Source organism: Patagioenas fasciata, chromosome 5 (genome assembly GCF_037038585.1).
Source record: "Patagioenas fasciata isolate bPatFas1 chromosome 5, bPatFas1.hap1, whole genome shotgun sequence".
Lineage (NCBI taxonomy): Eukaryota > Metazoa > Chordata > Aves > Columbiformes > Columbidae > Patagioenas > Patagioenas fasciata.
Window position 1 is genome coordinate 65135521 of NC_092524.1, and position 22648 is coordinate 65158168.

Genomic DNA, 22648 nt, shown 5'->3' on the forward strand with positions numbered 1-22648 from the left:
CTCCTTATTCCAACCAGCCAATGCGGCTATATTTATTAAAATAAGAAAAATTAGAACTTAATCAGAGGAGGAATAATACCAAGTAGTATAGCTTGGATCTGATGTTTATCTAAGACACATTCTTTCTACCAGTGAACTCAGACCAGTTTGAAATTGTTTCCCATTAGATTTCACCTGAGGCCGTTTGGAAATGATCCTTGCTCTGCTTTGCACAATGGCGCTATTGTAAGTGCAGCCAACAGCATATTTATTTTCTCCTTCACCAACTTATTTTTAGGGAAGCCAGCCAATTAAAAAAAAATTTTATATATATATATATATATATATATATATATATATATATATATATATATATATAAAGTAGTAAAATGAGCAGTTAAGCAAATGAACTACTTCAACTCTCAGAACAGAATGATTATTAACATACATATACGTAACTGCATTCTTGAGAGAGTTAGGAAACTACTGGCCAAGTAATTTTTAATAAACTAATGCAACTATCCACAGGCACACCGAAATCCTTGAGAATTCCTTTCCTAGCTAGAACAACTGTAAAGCTGAGAGCAGGGAAGAAGTTCAGATGGATTCCTCCTGGCCTGCTCCAGCGCAGTGTTTTATTCCTGGGGGACCCAAATGTCACACACGCTTCTGTTTCACAGAACCAAGCAAATACTGAACTCTGAACCATATTTGTTACTTACAAAACCAAACAAACTTTCATAAACTGAATTGTGATTTCTTTTTTCCTTAGTTCAGGGTAAGAATTTGGAAGTTTTTAACGTGGCGACATGCCTTGAGGTTCATGGTATCCTACAGAAATTATCACGCAAAACAATGATATTGTACACTGACTTTTAACATCACTCTCTAGTCCTCTTTGCTCTCTATTTTTGTTACAGTCCCTTCGTCTTAGGACTAGATTGCAAGTGCTCAAAGCCAAAAAAACTCACATGGGGAGATCCGGTCCAGAGTTACAAATACAACTAAGGTCTGGGATCCTACTCCACTAAGGCCCAGGATCCTACTTTCTGTGATTAAATGGGAGGGGGAAGTGAAGACATTAAAAACTTAAATTGTAATAAGAAGAGATGACCGATTTCTGTACAACTAGGAGAAAATTTGGACCACAAATGCACTAGTTCACAGTCTCCATCTCCAAAGTGTTGCACATGTTCAAGCAGCAGTATGTGCTGCCAGCTCGCAGCAGAGTTTAAGGATGTTGGATTCTTTTAATCATCAGATTTAATACGCTGGGGGAGAAGGGAAGAGCGGGAAGCGTTCTGTGGGTCATTCTGTCCTCTCATACGCCTTAAATGTTCTCTGCATTTCTAATACAATAACGAAAGGATGCCAATTTTTGTACCAACCTCTCAAGAGTCCACACAATGACCAGTAACCAGATTACACAACTGTGGGAAACCCACGCCGTGCCAGTTAAGCCACCACGTCAGGGATTGTTTGTCCTTTCCAATGTGCACATAACCCTTCTGTTAACTATTAACACACAGGAAAGGTCCAATCCTGTAAGCATTTATCCACACTGGCAATCTTCTGTGTGGGAAAACAAACTGACTGTTTAGTATGAACAAAGCTAATTGTGTGCAAAAAATTCTGAAAGATGTGTCTCAAAAACCCTAAGATTCTGGTAAAAGTGGGGACACTTGATGTCTTTAAGGCACCTTGCCCTTTGCTTGACTCCAAGCTATAGAATCATAGAAACATTTTGGTTGGAAGAGACACCCAAGATCAAGTCCAACCATAACTTCATTTTAGCACTAAACCATGTCCTTAAGAACCTCATCTATGCCACAGCCCAGGGAAAACCTGCCCCTTGGCCATGTGCTGCAACACAATATTAATATTGCCCATGCCGGGGAAGAACAGGCCCATAAAGAGGAGGGTGCAAGTCCCACAACACGGAAGACATCTAAGAGCAGATCCTTGACTACAATCCTCTGTATACAGGTGAGAGAGTTCACATGGTAAGTAAAGGAAGTGCTTTAATATTTTACTCAGCCCCAATTATCTAAGTCTAGAAGGTAAAACAAAAAAAGCAAAACAACAAAACAAAACACAGACACAGTTCTTCCAATAATATGTAAAATGCATTTGAGTCTATAAATCTAAATCACACCAAGATGTTGTGCCTTTCAAGTGAGAGGTTCTGTTGTCAAAGAGGTCACTTATAACAAAGGTAGTGTAAAATCTGCCTATTTTAGTACTGGGAGGCAAAACAGGGAGTAGGAAGAGCACCGGGTCACTGTCCCAGCAGCCTGCAGAGCCCGAGCTGCCCAGGCCTGGCTCAGCCCTGCAGCCCTAAGCCTGGCCTTACCTCCTGCTCTGGCCCAGGACGGGCTCCTGGAGCCTCGGCCTTTCTCCCCAGGTTAACCAGGAACCAAACATTTCTGTCTCTTCTTTCCTGCCTCTGGAGTATCTAAATGATAAGCTCTTCAGAGATGGGACAGTATTCTCATACACCTCTGTAAACAACTGAGACCTTCTTTCAATATAATACCATAAATAATACATGTAAGAAGCCGTGAATCTCCTCAGTCTTTAGGATTTAGGTTGGACATTAGGAAAAGGTTCTTCACCCAGAGGGTGCTGGACACTGGAACAGGCTCCCCAGGGAGGTGTCACAGCCCCAAGCCTGACAGTGTTCAAGAAGAGACTGGACAAGGCCCTCAGACACACGGTGTGACCTGTGGGGTTGTCCTGTGCAGGGACAGGAGTTGGACTCGATTCTGTAGGTCCCTTCCAACTCAGGACATTCTATGATTCAAATATGATTCTATGATTCACCAAAGGTAAAACTGTCTTCTTGGAAGAGGAAAGACCTGACATCTCTACCTGCACATACAAAAATTTGGTTGTTTGGTGGTTTTGTTTAGTTTTAATGGGACAGTAAGGGAGGGTCCCACATGGGCTGTAGGTTCCTAATCCAAAGAGACAACTCAGAATCAACGGGTGAATGTCGTTTCCCCACCTTCCTCTGCTCTCAAAATCCTGCTGAGTCAGTAGTTTTGCCACTGGTATCCCTGCAGCAGTAACTTAATCCATGTTGTTTTAGCACAGCACCCGCAACCATAGATATAATATTCTTAATGGAGTTCTTCACACTGCTACTGCTTACACTTCCTTTTGCCACATTACTCGATTAAGTTTTAGTTATGATGAGCTTCGTTTTCAGGTTTGCAGCAGCGAATTAGAGATTTCAGAGACTATAGGACATGTTTATTTGTTTAACAACTGCTGGTTTTCCAGAGACTTGGTAAGGCATTGTACAAACACTCCAGTGCTGGTTTTATAAACCTTTAGGATTACAAAACAAACTTTGGCTCAAATGTAGGTTGACAGTGCCCCTTCATAAACAGATAACTTAAAATCGCCCACTTTCCTTCCTAAGTCTTTAAAAAATCACCTTTCTGTTGGTTTTAGCATATTCAGAAATGTTTTAACAGCAAAACACATGCAATCACAGTTAAAACTACCTCCTTTGGTCATGTTTAAGGGTTATTTATAACCATTATTTCCTCAAGCCATTTGGTGAAGGTTTCCAGTAAAACCAACTGCTGTGTTAAAAATTAAAAATATATATATATAAAAAATATAAAAATATAAAAATATAAAAATATAAAAATAAAAACATAAAAATAAAAATATAAAAATATAAAAATAAAAATATGAAAATATGAAAATAAAAAAATAAAAAAAATAAAAAAAAACCACCAAAGAAACACCACAACCAAAAAAACCAAACCCAAACACCCTACCACTGGTCTCTAGTAAATTAAGGTTGTGTTTTAGAACAGGATTGAAATAAGTCAGAAACCAGTTCAAAAAACTCTATTCTGAGCCATTAAATTCAAATTCATAGTGGAGTTTTTATTCATTAACGAGTCAAACTATTCCTAATTGTGTGGACCATAAGCACTTTTACCTTGGAAGTGAGCAGGAACTGCTGGATGCAAAGTTACAGACCGGAGGGATTTTCAAAGAACGTTTCTGTTCGTCCCTGCCTTTGTCTACAAGAAAGGAAACACCGGTCCCTTTCAGGTAAACCCAGGACAAGTTGCCAGGCCTCCTGGCTTTGGAAAAGGGAGCTCTTTGGAGAGCCTCTGAAACTCCAAAATTGCACATGGATGCTCTCTGGATGTCAGTGCCTCCTGCCCTGGTTTGAAAAGGAACTCTGCTTTTCCAGAAAAAAGTAGAAAGCATCTGTATCCTGAACAATAACAAAGCAGAAATTAATGCTATATTAGCGTGAGATAAACTGAAATGAAATAAAATCTGATTGAAATGTGCCAGGCGGCTTTAAACCACATTAACACAGCCGCACACATGTATGCATGAATAGATACCTTTCCTTCTTTCCAGTTTCATCCAAGGTTACACACAGACTGTTCTCATGAGTGTCAGATCATGTCAATGTCTGTACACACACAGGTATTAAAAAAACTGAGACGTCAATCTTGTTTAAATAATACATTTACTGAGCTTCTCTATGCCCACACACTATCACTGCATTTCAGATGCAGAATCGGTAGTAAAATCAGCCAAAGAGAAGATGAACACAGTTTCTAGATGCAGCCTGAGTGTTAATTCAGTTGTCCATACGCCCCTCAAATGAATCCAAGCTTCGTTCACTTCCAAAGGAGCAACTCATTTACAAAAACTTTGCAGTAAGAGAACATGACACACTCAAGGCAAGAAATCTTTTTCTTTTAGTAGGTTTTGAATACAAAGGGACCACTTCTAATTCAGGTGCTCTGACTTGAAAAAGGTTGACTAATGCTCAAATAACTCCCGTTCTCCACCATCTCCTCGCTGCAGAGGTGGCCGAGCTCATGAAGCAGCTCCTGATGATCAATTAGCTTCAACACACCAGATTATCAACCGCTCCTCAGGTCTGTTAGTGAGCCAACGGCAGTGAGAATCCACATCATGGCCAAACCAACTCGGCTGCTCCTCTCTACCCACCTCACAAATTGCACGACCAGACATGCACCAAAGCAGGCACGTTTTTCACGAGCTGACGGCAAAACAAAGAGGTGGTTACATGGCCTCAGATGTGACAGAACCTCACCCACCATACATCGGGTTCAAGGTGGAGCAGTCACCGTATCAGTTATGTTAATGCATCCTCGATCACAGTCAAAGCCTGTGGGTCTTGTATTGTCAGTGAATTAAACAGAAAACCAGACTTCTACACTAGTTGTTCTTCAGATATGCAGTCAAATGTCAACGAGTAAGTAAACTGATAGAGTGGCTGAACTCGCTAAAGAAATTTCTGGTATACACCTCTACAAGTCAATCAGCAATAATAAAAGAGCTTTCAAAGGAAGCCTACTAGGAGAAGAAAGGAACAAAAAAATATCAAAACAGGTAGAACCAGGAAATCAGCCTTCTTCAAATACCAAAAGAACCCTACTTCTGCATTTTTCTTTGTTAGAATCTTATCCAGGATTAATTTTGTGTTTAAACAGCCAAGAATGCTTTCCTAGAGTTAATTTCTAACCAGCACTGGACATTCTGGACAATGATTCCAATTAAGTCAATGAATCCCAGAAGCACTCTTCCCCCAGCCCTTCGCTTGCCAAAACCACAGTTGTTTATAATATCCAAATGAACGATAGGGGAGAGAACAGTAACATAAAACACTCAAGACAGGGAAAGAGAAAGGGGCAGATGTGTTAATTCCACACGGTTAACCATGGCAGAGATGAATGTCACTGCATTGCTGGTTGCTCTGCTGCTGAGCATTCAAAGCCCCTGGTTTTGTTACTCACCAGATCATCCAAGAGCGCCTGTTTATTCTTCCTTTTTATCATCTGTTGTAGCTGTTCTTCTTTCTGTATGAGCAGGCGCCTTTGCTCGTTTTCCTGTCGCTCTACCTCTAAAGCTTCCTCCAGCTCTTCCTGCTCCCGTGTCTGAAATGGAAATTGGAAATTAACTCAGACAAAGCTCGCCCACAGCTTTCCTCGCCTACCACAGGACCTAGGACAGACCAGGCAATGAGAGCACAGCTAGATTCTAGCTTTTAAGGTAGAATTCTAAGTAAGGCACCTTTCTTTGCTCCCACACATCTACTTCTCAAGCGATGTTAAGTAGGTGACCAAAAATATAATCCCACAATACTGTTCCTGATCGCTGCATCTTCTGTGACAAGTACGTTGTGCGTTTAGCAGTGGTGTAGAAGAAAAATAAGAAATTACAAATCTATGACTATTAATTGAGAAGTTTACAAGCTAAAACATACTTAAGCATGAACTATAAAAGAAATCAAATTCCCAGAAAATAAGGAATTTTTTGGATTGAAGTCATGTGCTACAAGAGAAAAAAAGAAATAACTAGCACATAGTGACTAGTTTTTCTTTCACAATTTACTTTTTGAGAAGTCTCTTTTTAACCTGTGAATTATTATGTCACCTGTATTTGAAAATCATAGCAGAAGAAAAAAAGAGGTTAGTTTTGTGTAAGGTGTAAGACAATAACATACAAAAAACATTTCCCAAATCTTCCCCGCCAGAAATAAAGGGAGATCCAGTAACACTTTATAAAACTTAAATGGATGATTGATCCATGGAAGTCGTTTCAGCAAAACATTATTGCAGTGAGGGTTGTGTCAAGCTTCAAGACAACCTAAACGCAGTCCCGACATCTAAAGAAATAAGGTGATCACAGTGAAGCCCAGAGTAAAGTCAAGATGACAGCTGGGAAGAAGTAAATAGAAAGTGTAATTATGTGGCAAAAGCCACATTCAAGAAAGGACAAACAAGAAAATTCAAGCACACTCGTGTCACGGCGTTCAGACAAAACTATTTCAAGACTGACCGAAGCAGCAAGTGATATTAAACATCTATTAACAAAGTAGGAAGTGACAAGTTACCTTACGACTAGAGAATAGCAGACATTTAAGAAAAAAGGCACTTTGGGGAAAGCTGTGGCCCACTTGGAGCACAAGTCTTTATAAATTTCTTTATATATATATATATATATATAATTTTTATATCTATAATGACAAGAATCCTTTCTCCAATAGCTCTGGAACTTTTAATCCAAACCTGTGTACTTAAACCCTTTCTCTGCATAGTCCTGCATGAAATCCACAGATCTACCAGATGCGCCAGCACGAGTAGCAAGGTGATGAGGAACTAGTTAAAGATGAAAAGTATTGCTTGTACTGACAAAGAACAAGTAGATATTCAAATCCTGAGGTGATTGCTTCAGTAACTTTATATTTTCATCTGTAAGGAAGAGTGAATGCTCATAAGGACAGAAGTAGCGGCAGCGAGATGAAAATAACTTATAATGGCATGGATTTGGAGACATTAATCCATTAATTAGAAACTAAACAGAAGAAAACACAGTCATAGAATAGAATCATAGAATAATTTTGGTTGGAAAAGACCCTCAAGGTCATGGAGTCCAACTGTTAACCTAACACTGGAAAGTCCACCTCTGAACCACGTCCCTGAGAACCTCATCTACACGTCTGTTCAACCCCTCCAGGGATGGTGACTCCACCAGTGCCCTGGGCAGCCTGTTCCAATGCCCAACAAACCTTTTTGGGAAGAACTTTTTCCTCATATCCAATCTGAAACTTCCATGGAGCAACCTGAGGCCATTTCCTCTCATCCTAACACTTGTAACTTGGGACAAGAGACCTACTTGACCACTACTGCTTTTGAACCTCCCACATGACAGCGCTACGAAAGAACAGCCTTAGGATCATGTATGTCAACGTATTTCCAGCAGAGATGGGAAAACAGTGTTTTATAAAATGCTGTTAAGAGTTTGGCTACAATGCTGCATTCAATTCTGGCCCCTTCTGCTTGCCAAACACAAATTCAAACTGGAACAAGCAAAGGGTAACAAAAGCACCAAGGGAGATGGAGAATATCTATATTCCTCAGAAGCAAACTGTTACAGTGGACAGAAGAATTTATGTCAGACCAAGAATGGACAAGGACCAGCCATAAGAAATTTAGGTGAGAAATTAGGACAGCTTTTACCATTTAAAGAATAAAGACATTCCAAAAGCTACCAAAAAAACAGCTATAGAAAGTACCCTTTTGGCTTTTGGGAGAAGGGTAAATTTATGGGCAAGATCATGTAGTTTATGTAACAGCAACTGTGTCAAGTCCATTATTATGTTCCAACTGTTGAAAAAGAAATATCGAACATTTCAAATGTTGAAAAAGAAATAAAAAAAGAAAATGTCTCCAGGTCTCTCCAGCAAGTCTGGATTCACACAGACCTGCCCAGCTCCCACCAGAGAGCCCCTAGCACAGCAAGACCATTGAGAATAGAAAAGAGAAGGTCTGGGGGCTCAGGGGTGCGAAGCATTAGTTGTGCTGCTCTATACGATCAGGCAGCTCTTGCACAGCCCGTCTGCGAGTCACGTCCAGTGAGCTGCAGGCAAAGCACACGATGCTCGTGTGACCCCAGAGGTTGCGCCTACATTGTAAAATGGGACACGTAGCCAAGGGTCTGGCAGGTCTCTTCAAGCTCTGAAGGATGTTGCGGAGTGTCAGAGACAGGATAAGAGATCAGAGATGGACCCCTAGGGAAATTTCCTTGCCTTTAAAAGGAAGAGGTTCAAACAAACATTTTTCAGATTCCAGTCTCCTCCTGTGAAATCCTAGAGCTAAAGAAATCACAGGGAGTGTTGCCCCAGACTTCAGGGGAGTGAGGATTTCACCCCTACTGATTTGAAAGCAAGTCCTTAGTGCAACTGGAATACAAACACAAACCCTTGTTATGTCACATGCAGGGCAGACATTTTCCTTCAAGAACCGATAACAATGTGTATTTTTATACTGAAAAAATATTTAGCAGATTAAACTTTTCTGACAGAAAGAAATGCTTGCAAGTTTATTTTTAAAGAACAAAATGATATCTGAGCTGTATTTTAATGAATGAATCTTCAAAGAGCCATGTGCTTTGCATACAGATCATGTATACAATACTCCTGATGTTATTGTTATCAGCTCTTGAACAAAAGTTTTAATGTTTGTTTCAACATCTTTCATTTTAAACTTTGCATAAACCAGACCTGTGCTTTCCCTCAATTTTACAACTCTCTCCTGGGACCTTCATAATGTCTGCGTCTGGATTCCTTTTTTCCTCTGGATGAGAAAGGAGTTATTGTCCTGGTATAGGAATGAACCTCATCTCTCCTGGATATTGTCCAACGACACTGCCAGCACGCACGCGGTGCTGATGTATTACATGCAGACTTTACTGCCTGTCCTTTTCAAGCCCTTCCCAAAATAAAGTGTAACTACATTTCGACTATCAATTTAATCTCTTTACACAGCGCTAAATATCAGTATTGCAGAACATCAGCATATCACAGTTTTCAAATACAAAGTGAAACCTGCATAGTGCCTTCGACTTGTTTTTAAGACATTACAGAAAGGATTCCACTTCAAAACCCCAAAATTCTTTAACTAATGAATAAAGATTGCAGAGGAGAGGAGAAGTTAACGAACCAGTTTTATCTTATTTTTCTGAATGACTTCTTTGTTATCCTTCTGGTAGAGCTCCATTTTCCTTTTGGTGTTCTCCAAATCCACATTGTTGGTCAAGTTAAATACTGCATAAATATTAGAAAGACAGAAAGAAAAAGCATTAGGTCAGCATGCATGACTGACAAAAAAAATACTGCTCTGATGTTCTCTATCCCTTCTAGCACCAGATCTAAACGTTGCAATAACAGAATTTATTTAAATCTGCCTTGTAAAGAAAGACACAACCTGCTAAATCACTGCAAACTTCAAGAGAAGCCAGCAGAGTTCCTTCAGGTTTATACATCTGTAGGAGATGACATGTTGAGTCTTGCATCCTATTTTGTGATACCAGTAAAGATACACATGAATAATCATATTCTTCATAAAACATTGACCTTTTCAAGTAGCAGTTACAGCTCAGAACAGTGATTCCTGTAAAAGTAGACTAAACACATACATATTAAGACAAGGTTAGAAATTAAGTCATTCAATTTCCTAAGAGTATCTAATGCACAAAGACTACAGAGACTGCTTGAATTCTCAGGTAAACAAAAAATTTTCACATCATTTGATAACTTCAAAGGTGCCAATGTACAATCACCTTTATTATGAACAATCTGCAGATGCATCCAGATTAATAGGTTAAGTGACATTCTTTTGATGTCTGCCCATAGTGACAGATTATATCCTGTCTAATTATGAACAAGCAGGGTAGGCCAGCAAGCTCCATAGTTTAGCACAATATTCCCAATTATCTACACATGGCATGGAAGATACTTCAAGAAATCAAACAGTTTCGTTAATCAACAGCTTGAAGGTGGTTTGGATGATTAGTGATTTGATACAGCACGTGAGCCTTTCACCTGTAGGTCACTGGTTCAACTGTGGGTCAAGTGAATTCCAACTGAAAGCCACTATCACTGGGACATCGCTTGGTGGTCACCATCCAAAGTGGACACTGGGCCCATGGCCTTAGAGCTATTGAAGGCTGCCAACGTATGGCACTTGAAGCCTCAATGAGTTTTGTCATGTGGCTACAGTAAATCTACCAGAGCAACAGAGAAGTTTGCACTGCCATGGATAAACCCTTCCCAAGAAGGAATCAACGGCACAGCGGTTGTGATAAGTCAAACCCTAAGGAAGGGGAGGAGGTTCTAGTGCAAACATCGGCACAAAACTTGGAAGGTTTTGGTTCAGTTCCCTCTTTTGAGGTTCTCAGGTGATTGGGTCAAACGAACCCTCGGCACATGCACCATGGCCAGGTCATTTGTACAAGGCTGCTAGAGAGAAATGGAAGGGACCATGAAGTCTGTGGTGTTACTCATCAGAACAGCACACACCTGAGCTGGGTAAGGAGTGTATCCCTTCTGTCATCCCCTCCACAGTAACACAGCAGAAATGAGCTTTCAGGAGGGGTCAAGGTGAGATAAACCATGAGTAGCCCAGAGTGGTAAATCAGTTGAGAGCAAAGGAAACAGCAAGAAACGAAAGTAGGGAGCAAATAAGGGTGGAAAGAGAAAACACGGTGCAAAATGCTGGAGCTGTGGGATGCAGCCCAGTTGTACAGACCCAGCCATACGCAGCCCTGCTCGTGTCCCTTCTCACAGCCACAGGTCTCAGTATTTCCCCTGCTCTGACCCCAGGACTCTCTGGGTGCTCTGCAGTGTCAACAGAAACCCTCCAGTAACCTGAACTGGCTCAACAAAGGGGTCGGGCAAGTGCAGGAGATGGTACAAGGGAAGTACTTGAAGTGTAGAGATGGGAATGGGAATGCTGTCTTTCCAGGAGCACTGAATCACATCATCTTACCCTTAGCAAAAGTATTCAATCCTTCCTTGAACTGCAATAAAAAGGGCTAGGCAAGATACAGCTGAAAAAAATCCTAACCTTAAGCAAAAAAAACCCCTAAACAACAACAACAACAAAAAGAGCTGTATTTATTGTTTCCCCTATTTTCCAAATAAAGGCCAATATCAAAAGGACTGACAAAATCAAAGAATCACAGAATGTCAGGGACTGGAAGGGACCTGGAAAGCTCATCCAGTCCAATCCCCCCGCCGGAGCAGGAACACCCAGCTGAGGTTCCACAGGAAGGTGTCCAGGCGGGTTTGAATGTCTGCAGAGAAGGAGACTCCACAACCTCCCTGGGCAGCCTGGGCCAGGCTCTGTCACCCTCACTGAGAAGAAGTTTCTTCTCATATTTAAGTGGAACCTCTTGTATTCCAGTTTGAACCCATTACCCCTTGTCCTATCATTGGTTGTCACCCAGAAGAGCCTGGCTCCATCCTCCTGACACTAACCATTTATATATTTGTAAACATTACGGTCACCCCTCAGTCTCCTCCAAGTTCAAGAGCCCCAGCTCCCTCAGCCTTTCCTCACACGGGAGATGCTCCACTCCCTTCATCATCTTCGTTGCCCTGTGTTGGACTCTCTCCAGCAGTTCCCTGTCCTTCTGGAACTGAGGGGCCCAGAACTGGACACAATATTCCAGACGGCTCCTAAATCTGTTGAACATTTCCACCCCCACACCACCACCCTCACTTCAGAAGTGATCCGAGATCCAGGCTGGCTTTGTGGTTTAAGCATCTGACTGGGAATCAACACCTGAGTTCAACTTCCAGCTTTGCTGCTGTTCTGAGCAGATCAATGGGCCTCTATACTGGACATTTCCCACCTGTAAGAACCAGAAGTAGGGAAATAAAGCTTCCTCCCTCCTATACATCACCTGCTGTATCTCCATACTTTAGCTATATGCAGCACCTATCTCCATAGTCTTTCTCTCATCTCAGGTGGAACCTCTGGGTGCTGCTGTAACCCAAACAGGCCATTCAAAGCTCAGCTCCATTTTTGGAAGCAAATTAACCATTTCAAATGTTCAAGGTTTTTTTTCTCTCCGAAAGGCATTAACAACGTTTTCCAATTTCATATTTTGACAAACATAAGCTTTCTGGTTGTAGCAACATTTCCTTACTAAAATACATTATTTTAATCTAAATTTTGAGTATTTTAATGGAGATTTGACCTCCAGCTGACAAGCAGTGTAATATTTGAGTATTAGGGCCGAGAACTGTCATGTGAAAACGCTGGCATACACTCAGACCAGGGCTCTGCAGTGACAGCAGCTGCATGGGAACGTCAGCACTTCCTACAACTTAAATCCACACACCAGCTCTCTGAACTCTTCAGTGACGACACAAGAAAGAAATAGCATATGAGACATGCTGTGCTAGCGGGTTGCCCAGATGCCACCTTCAGGTGCAACAAGAGGAGCAAGATGAGATGCCAAACGCCTTTAGGCTCCTGAACATCTTGGGTATTTCTCTAAAAATAATCCAGCAAGAAGCTGATGATCTAGGTTTTGCAACTATTGCTGCTTGAAACTGTCAAGGTTTTTTTCCCTCCTTTCTCAGTTATCTTTAATACATTCAACTAAGTCATAACCTTGGTTTGTAAAACAAAAACCATAATATTTAAAACTCACCATGGGGAAAGCAGACAAATTTTAGACATGCAAATGCCTGCCTTTATTTAGGACTGCTTACAAAACGAAGCTTATATTGCTACTTGATAGGAAGTAACAGTTCCATATAGGAGAGGTGTTTCTGCATCAATATTTTAAAAGATCTTCAATATTCACCTGCACAGCCACCTTAGCACCCACTGCTCTGCTTGCAAGGGGAAGGTTGGTTTATTGCCCCCTTCTGTTTTTCTGCTGTGGCTGGAACCAAACGACAGGTAAAACCCTCTCAATGGTCAGATCTGCTCATACCATACCGATTCTGCTCCATCAATCCTGCTCTACTCCGTCACTTGAGGACATGGCAGAACACCAGCAATCAGAAAGGTTCACACTTCCAGCAACCTCAAAGACCAGAGCAGATTCCTCCCACTGAATATTAACTCACAGTCATTGAAGAGCAACATTATCTTATTCCTCAGCATCTGTTCCTCAACACTAAAGTTGTCCACATTTCAAGATGTAAAATATTGAAAAGCTATTTTCTGTTGCAACAGCTTTCAGGCCTGGATGTCTCTATACCGACAGCGTTGACAGTTGTCCTCCAGTAATTAAAAATAATATCTCCCCTCCTACAGGAAACACTCCAGCAGCATAGCGACCTGTGTTCTTTGACATTGCACAGTTATCAGTGCCAGCCAGCCAGATAAAACATCTTCCAATGTATTTTCTAATGTATTTTTCATGAGCTTCAAATGTCCTTTCATCAAGTAAATTCTTGCCATTGTATCCTGCAATTACAGCTGACAAATCCATTTTGTAAGGGGCACTAGATCACAAAAAAAAAAATTGAGATGATTCCTTTCTCTACTCCCTTAGCCATGCCACAAGTTCAGCAGCATTTAAAAACCAACAAGTATTAAATCAAAGAACACGGTCATTACGACACTCAACACCTTACCTTTTACATAGATAGCACAGTACAGAATTTATTTGGTTTGCTTTGAGTTTTGTCAGAAGTTTATTTTAAATACCATTCTTTCAAGTATTCAGTTTATAAAAAAATACAACAAAACAAAGTATAAAATTAGAAGAATGAGAGTTTAAAAACTAACTCATATGCTATACCAACCCTGAAAAAATATTGGTATAGATCTGAATCTGAGTGGCAAAGCAGATGGCCAGCTTGAAAAGGTTTCAAAGAGAAGCCAGACTTATTTTTGTCCATGTTGAAATATAGCATAAGCCGATATAAGAGGCCTGAAACCCTTCAGGGAAAAGAAACAGAAGCTGTTTTGTATGCAACAATTATTTATCTACTTATCCATCTCACATTGGTTGGTTTATAAAATGACTTGCCTTGAGACATCTGTTGAAGTATAACAGGAAGACTATTGTGCTTTTCTGAAGCGTTTCATTCTATTTAGGTAAAACTCCCAACTTCTGAAGTTCAGCCTCTACAGGGAGACTTTCGCTGCTTTCAAAACAACAACATTCATTATGCAATTCTACAACAAATGGAAAAATATTTTCCTAGATATAACAAAAAAATGAAAATAAGACAAAAATGTTAATTATATGGCACAATAATTTGTCTGGAGACACAGCTGTATGAATGAATGGCATGCCACTGCAGGACTAAGTCCATCAAAATCTCCCTGGTTTAGTCTGAGACACTGAAAGTTTCTGAGACTTTTCCTCCTACTGCCTTAAGAGGCCATGTAAAAATATTTGCTACCCAACATTCCCTCTCTGGCAAGACAGCAGATAATTACTCTGCCGACAGTATTTGATCTGCATTGCTGGTATGAGCCAGCTGAAAGTTTAAAAATCAGTAGTATTAGTTTGTTATAGACAATATTCCTCTCACCCTACTACAAACAACTCCTTAACTATCATCTTCATAAAATGCCAGCTAGAGACCGGGAATGGCAGAAGAGCTTTGGGCTGAGCACTATGGAGGGGGATACAACCCCATCCTCGGTCTGGCCAGGGAGTCCAAAGCTATCGTGGCACCTTCTGTTGGTGCTTTTGATGCCTCATCTCTACACTTTTAACAGAAAAGATGGAATAGATTTTAACAGGTCCCTTCAACCAACATTCCTGTGATTGTAACAAAATTTAATTACCAGAAACAAAAGAAAACCCACAGCTAAGTCAGGAAAATCTAGTTAGGTATTGTAATAGTAATTAGGTATAATAATAATTTCTGTTTATCCTATATTGTCTTTTATCAGGTCAATAATCTTCCAGAAAAATACCTTAGCATAGTAATAAATGACTGAAATAACTCAGCTCAATCAGTCTAAGAAAGATCATTATGGCTGGAACAGTGCAGTACCAAAATCTTTGTTCGGAGGAGATGACTGAAATGGAGCTTTGATAAAGCAGCCCAGTTTCCAGTTGGGTTATTCCCATTGTCAGGACCAGCAATACCACCCTCGTGCACACACACAGAGGTAAAAAACCCACAAAACAATAAACAACACAATCCACAAATGATCACAGATAGCAAAACCCTCCCTACCCAAAGATGGTTTGTGAGATAAACATTCTGAGCAAGGTAAGTCAGCAGGCAGCTGGTGTTGCATAAAGCCTTAGAGGAGTAACGAGATACAGGAATCCGAAGGGCACGAATACAGCAGCCTCCTTCCAAGTTGAATGTACTGGATGTTTGTAAAAAGCAATAATTACTATTAATGACTGTGTTGTGGTATTGCCTAGAGGCCTCACCCAGGTGTCAGGAGAACGGTGCCAGGCAGGGTGTGCACACCGGTGAGGAGGCGAGTCCTGCTCTGCAAAACACACACCGGGGGCTGAAAAACTGACTGGGGGAGAAGAAAACCTTGGGGAAAGAAGAAATCCTTGTAGAAAGAGAGAGCAAAGTTTCCCTCATGTCCACAGAGTGTCGCTTGTAGCAACACTCTAAGGTTCCACCTTGCCCCACTCATCGTGTGGGCACAGACTTGACTTATTCCGATAGATGTTGTCCACACCTTTCCCAAAAGCAGGTTTTAACCCTTTCCCTTTATTTTTCTTCCTGGTGTTAATGACAACAAACTGCGTTTACAATGTTCTCAAGTTGTCCAACCGATTTTTCTTCTGGAGAAAACTTGCTTTAAAATGTGGTTTCTATTTAAAGCCTTGTATAACACATTTTAGCCCAAAGCATTTTTTAGTGGCTACATTCTAAACCACTTCAAAAATGTGTTTTTTATAATATAAATCTTAAGAGGTGACTACCCTAATGTTTGTTTGACCTTCCCCTCTCACACTTTCACTGTACCACCCAACTCTTTCCTTTAAATAGAAAAAGCCTGTAGGTAGAACAATCCTGATATGGAGGGGGGAAATGTGTTTCACGTGAGGTCATATATCACAGCAACGGAGTAAGACAGTGCAACTGCTGCACATGTTGGAGCCGACCTACCTGAAACATTTGGGAAAACTATCAGAACTGTGCCAGGGTCACATGAAGTAAACTTAGAAGAGTCAAAGCAGAGACAAAACGTGACATCCTCTCTAAAGGAAACCTGAAAATCTGGGGCAGGGGGAAAAAGGGGAAATCTGCTTCTCTGGCCTTGAGCTTCCTCACCTGGTAGCTGGAACAAACACCACAGCTACCGACTGCCAACCTGTTGTACATCAGCTCCACAAGGCAAAGCTTTGCTCTGCATGGTTACACCCTTATTCTCCCTTCTTGCAGCCTAGTTTCTCAGGTGCACAAAACAAGCAGGGAATTTGCATCCACAAAAGAATTAAATACTCTCCGCAGTAAAATGTGAAGTAACCATACGGAGTAAAAGACACCTTTAACAAGTGGTTCAGCCACGTCACACACATCAAAACCGCTGGCAGAAGTCTCACCATTGCCACATACCAGACAGCAGGCAGGTGCAGAAGTCTGCCCAGGAGAGCAGGTGGGGAAGAGATCAGGGATATAAAGGTACATGCAATAAGCTTTGTCACCAGGGGAAGAAGAACAGGGCTTGAATTCTCACTCAAGGTGGTGGTCTGGAATCTACCCAGCCCTCTGCCTTTGGATCTGCCTGAAGGCCCCACCTCGAATACTGTGTTCAGTTTGGGGCCCCTCATTACAGGAAAGACCTTGAGATGCTGGAGAGAGTTCAGAGAAGGGCAACGAAGCTGGTGAAGGGTCTGGAGCACAAGTGTGATGGGGAGTGGTTGAGGGAGCTGGGGTTATTTAGCCCGGAGAACAGGAGGCTGAGAGGAGACCTTATCGCTCTCTACCACTACCTGAAAGGAGGTTGTAGCATGGAGGGTGTTGGTCTCTTCTCCCAAGTAGCAAGTGATAGGACAAGAGGAAATGGCCTCAAGTTGCACCAGGGGAGGTTCAGATTAGATAGTAGGAAAAAATTCTTCATGGAAAGGGTTGTCAGGCATTGGAACAGGCTGCCCAGGGCAGTGGTGGAGTCACCATCCCTGGAGCTGTTTAAAAGACACAGAGACACGGTTCTTAGGGACACGGTTTACTGCTACATTTAGGTTATGGTTGGACTCGATGATCTTTAGGGTCTCTTCCAATCAAAATGATTCTGTGATTCTATAAACGACCCTTCGACATCAAATATTAAGAGCCTTCTGACTGCCCTCCTTTCCTCTCACCACCCTGGCTGCTGCATGAATAAAGTAGCAGGTACTCGGACTTCTTGTTCCTTTTAGTACTTCAGGTGTCCCTTTTGTGCAACTGACTCCCACTCCTAACAACTCTATCTATTGAGCTTTTACCTTATAGATTTGCAGCGCCAGCACGATTAAAAATCTCATTCTTCTTCACAAGGTTACAAAGACCAGCCGCGATTTCTGCTGCTTCTAAACCAAATTACCAGTGCAGGCTCTGGAGCCATTGGAAATTTAACAACCTAATCCTGGGAGCCAGAGCATCATAACATTCTACACAAATTGATGAGGTTTAGGCTATTTCAGGCAAAATTTCAACTCCCTTGCTGCAGAGGCTGAAAACCCCTGCAAGAGCAAGAAGTGGGGAATCTGCATCTAATGCTACGTAAATAAAAAACAGTTTTCATTTCCATGATTCTTCCAGGATCCTCTGGCTAAAATGCAACCATACTTTCTACTCATTCCCTCCTTCCCCCGCACCATCCAAAAAAATATACAAACAGAACTACACCCACATCATCTCCTCCAGATACTTGGACCCGTACGAGTGTGCCTGGTATTTCCCAGCCACACGATTCAGCTCTCCAGCCTCAGCCTTCTGATGCCAACAAAAACATGATATATTACTCACAGCAGTAAGTGTATTGGATACATTTCTACAAAACAGCACAGTGCAAAGAGGAGCAAGGGCTCCTTTGAGAAACCAAAGGGGAGCGGCATCTCCATATTTTCCTTCAAATCGCATTCGCTGCCCCTCCTGCAGGTTCTAAGTCACCTCTTCCTCCTCCAGGACAAAAAAGCGAAGCCTCAGAAGCTCGTAAAACCCAAGAAACAAAGCATTTGGGAGTCGCTCCTTTGAACATGCCCTTGTTTTTCTAAGCAAAATCCATCACTCTGCCATAATCACAAGTCAACCCAGCTAAGAAGAAAATAAACTCTGTTGATAACGTAGTCCCTTCCCCAAAGGGCAAAGTTCTGCTTCAACTAATCGAAAGGGAAAGAAACCAAGGTCTGTTCCTAAACCACCTCCTTCAGCACAGCAACATAAAACACTACCGCAGTGGTATGTAAGGTCATTAGCTTCAAAGCAGCTTCAACTACTGTACTTGCAGAAGCAAAAATGCTGAAAGACACCATATGGCTCCTGTCATGGTAGATAAAGCTAATGGAGGCAAATAATGAAAATTTCAATTTCTCTTCTCTTTGTTTAATCTTTCCCAGTGCAGCACCAACAGTCCCCTGCAAGCCTTTCTTTCCCAGTTATAAAGCACTACCTTCTCTTTGAATCACGTGTTTTTCTCCAGCAGACAAAATGTTTTACTTAATGATGTCCTACACTTCAGCAAATATGATTAAAACTGTACAGAAAAAAGTAACCAGACAAAGATCTGATACTATGATAAATCCTATTACAGAAGTTCAACTTCGACATTCTCATAGGCAGCTGAGTCAGAAGATAAAGCCTATGGTCTCACGAGCACATCAAAAACGCAAACATTAATACTTACCAATTTCTTCTATTTCTTCCAGGAAATCATTATATTCAGTTAGACTGGGAAAGTCGTCCTCTCTTTTGTTGTATCTTTGAGAGAAGATAAACGGGCATTTATATAGCACACAAAGATGCAATTTCAATTCAACCAGGCTCTTGCTGCAAGCGTATTAAGGACTGACCTGGTTTTATCAACAATGTGCTTTGTGGCTCCCACAACCGATTAACGCACAGAGTCTTTACAAGCAGACACAAGAGCTTTTTTCAAAGGAAAGGAGCCAGCCTAGCATAAACGGGTGCGATCTTTGACTACTGTTTGCTGACTCCTTTCCCAGGGTTACAGGTAAACAGGAGCACAGAGGCAAGTACATACTAATTGCAAACCAGCCCTTCAGCACGACAAACCTGTTCACAAAGGCAGAGACAAGAGGGACACTCACAAGAGTAAAGCTTTTCTGCAAGTATCAGAAAAGGGAGCTCGGCTTTGTGCCAACAACAGAAACCATGTGTCAGCAGCAAACTGAAACTTCTATGCAATTATCTTATTCCATATCAACAGGCCATTCCAGAACTCATTTATCCAACTCTTGGTAACTGGAAAAAGTAAAAAGATGAAGGGACAACTGGCTAGACCATGGACAGCCTTAAAGTCAGGACATGTGGGCTTTCTTACCAAGAAAATCCAATGCGGAGATTCTGCCTGCTCTGCTGACCAAGATACATTCAGGAGTACAAAAAATCTAATCCAAAGAACTTGGGCCAAGTTCCAGTTTGGGGACATTTTCTCTGCCTACCAAAAACTGATCTGGCAAATGCAAGTGGGCCCAGCATTTTGTTTTCTGTTCCAACTACGCTTCATTCCATGTTTAGTCAACTAAGTTGACTCCATTCCAGTTTGACTTTTGTTAACTTCAGCAGACTTTATAATAAACATCAAAATTATTACTACTTTCCACATCAGCATCTTGGTATTCAACAACACAATTTCTCCGCATCTCAGCAATATCATATGATTCATTTAGTGTTGTACTAAGTCTTAAACAAAGGCTGCCAAGCTTACAACTGACCTGCACCTTCATTTTTGCACACATAGGTCTCTCCAGGTTTGTTACATTCCACCAGACCCTCTTCTACCAACACTGGCATTCTTCTAAAATCTTGTTTCTCAGCCACAAGGAGTGAGATGCAATTTTAGACCTCATTTATCTCAATTCAAGAGCTCTCAAATCTGCATGACAGACTAATAACACAAGACTTATAAGGAACCATTTCCACTAACAATTGCTCTGTGAAGTAGAAAACAATGTGAACACAGCTGCTCTTTTGTCCATTTGCATTTTGAAGGGAACTGGCCTTCAACTCTCAGAACTGGTCTCCAGGGAACAAAACAATCAAGGTCCTGTTTCTTGCCCCACTCCCATGTTTACCCCCTCAAAGAGAAAGCAGCTGTAGTCCTCAATATCATCTTCATTTAAGGGGCAAGGCTCTGCCAAAGGAGGCCACATAGAAACATCCAACAGTTTCCAAAGCTAAGCAGGAGTCCCTCAAGGCCAAGTGGAGCGTTCAGTCCTCAGTTGTTGCATGAACAAACTCCTCTGTACTACTAGAGGAATAAGTAGTTTTTTAAAAACAGCAATCCACTAAATACATCCACCTCCTGTTCTTTAACCGGCAATACTCACATTTTCAGCACTTTCTTCCGAATTTCCACTTCCTTGTCGACAGCAGGGTCCTCGAAGAGCTGCACTCTGAAGTTGCTCTTGCGCAGGGGGGTGTCGCACTCGTGGCAGTTCCCAGCCCCTCGCACGAACAGCAGATCCACGCAGCTCTCGCATCTATGGGGGAAATGAAGGGAGGAAAAAGGGGAAGAAAGATGTTAAACAGCAACTGAAACACAGGATTGCCCCCCCTTTTTATTGTTTACGCATGCACTATAAATACACAGCTTATCTCCCCTTGATTTCGCCGTTTCTTCAACATCCGACAGCGGTGAGGAGACAAGGGCTCTCCACCCCGGCCAAGAGGAAACCACCTCAGTAGCACAAACACATTTACTCTCCCTGCCCAAACAACTCAGCCTCTTTGCTGAGACAAAGTTAATCCAAACACAACGATGGGGTTTGTGTCAAGGGGAAGATTGTTTATTGGCACCATTAAACTCACTTCACGTGAACCATACTGCAATATCCTATGCGCTGTGAGCGCTGCCTCGCTGCACAAAGAGCCCTGTTTATTTTGCGATGCCATCCAAAGCACAAGGTGCTATTCAGCACAAGCGGCGATACCAAATCTTGCCCAGAGCCTTCCAAGCATCTACCAATAACAAACTTGAGCTAAACTCCAGCCCCACAAAGCTAAAAGAATAAAAATACCATTTTAACCAGTGACTAGCACTACGCAGCTCTCCAGTGCCTTCTGTTAATACTTTTTAAATTACACATAAAGTATATTGTACACAGAGGCCGCACAGCAATAAACCAAAAATACCTTCCTGGTTTTACTTCTTTTGTCTTAATGAAGATTTCAGATTTTAACAAGACACTTGCTGACCAGTCAAGTTGGCAGCTGATAAAGGAAGAGCTCACAACAAGAAAGCCCATTTCAAAAAAAGGTCTTGGATACTAATCATGTGCAAACTTCTAGCAGAGGACAACACCTGCTGCAGTCATTTCCTACTGCTGGGAGGCAAGAGGGTGTCTATTTACAGCTTTGGGATCCTGGAGCCAAAACAGTTATACATGAAGGGCTAAGCTGTATTGTACCTTCACAAACACAGCACTGAAGTTCAACAAGTTAAGAGAAACAACGCCGACATGGTGACGAAGGATCTTCAACAAAACCTTCATCCTGCTGACCTATCCCCAACTGAACTGGTTCCAGTGCTTGCGGAGGCAGAGCTATAGCTGGAGCCAACCAGTTCAACCCAGCTGCTGTTTTCTAGATTAGGAGGTGAAAAACAAATGCAATTGTATCTTACAATTAAAAAAAAAGGTTGTTTGTTGTTTTTTTCTTAAACACAAGTAAAACTACAGTTTCAAAACGCATCTTGCGCAGTAGCTGCCAATGTTCAAGACGAAACCTTGAATTTATTTGGATGTTTCCCTGCTCCAGAATTCCGGTAGTTAAAAAACCAAGCACATGTAAGGACAATTTATCTGAGAAGAGAAAGATCAAACTTTTTAGCACTTTTAGGGCTTAAATTCCAAAGTTATTGGGATATCAACTCAACAAGTGTGCTTCTTTATGGAAAGAACTTAGCTCATCAGCATGGGAGAAGCAACACTAAATGCAAGAGAGAAGGGAAGGCAGGGAAGGGGTTTTCTCCTTCCTCCCCAACCTGTCTGTGCAGCAACAGCCCGGGACAGACGGACAGTTTCACTGTCTCCTTCATTTTAGCAGCTCGTGCTGTTTACAAGTCCCTCTCAACACAGCAACAGCAAAAAAAGCCAAACAAACAAACAACAAAACACCAGAAAAAACAACCACCAACCAACCAATAATCCTCCTTCCTATTTTAAAGTTAAAGAAAAGGGAGTGTGA

At 41.6% G+C, this 22648-nt stretch overlaps 1 protein-coding gene across 1 annotated transcript in view; it reads right to left on the reverse strand.

The window, feature by feature from the left end:
• MNAT1 (MNAT1 component of CDK activating kinase) overlaps window positions 1-22648 on the reverse strand; it is a 129530-nt gene that overhangs the window by 69639 nt on the left and 37243 nt on the right. The window contains exons 2-5 of the mRNA XM_065839318.2: window positions 20791-20943; window positions 19125-19198; window positions 9498-9601; window positions 5790-5930 (exon numbers count right to left, since the gene is read on the reverse strand). Of these exons, the coding sequence (XP_065695390.1) occupies window positions 5790-5930; window positions 9498-9601; window positions 19125-19198; window positions 20791-20943 (472 nt within the window). The remainder of the gene's footprint in view (window positions 1-5789; window positions 5931-9497; window positions 9602-19124; window positions 19199-20790; window positions 20944-22648) is intronic.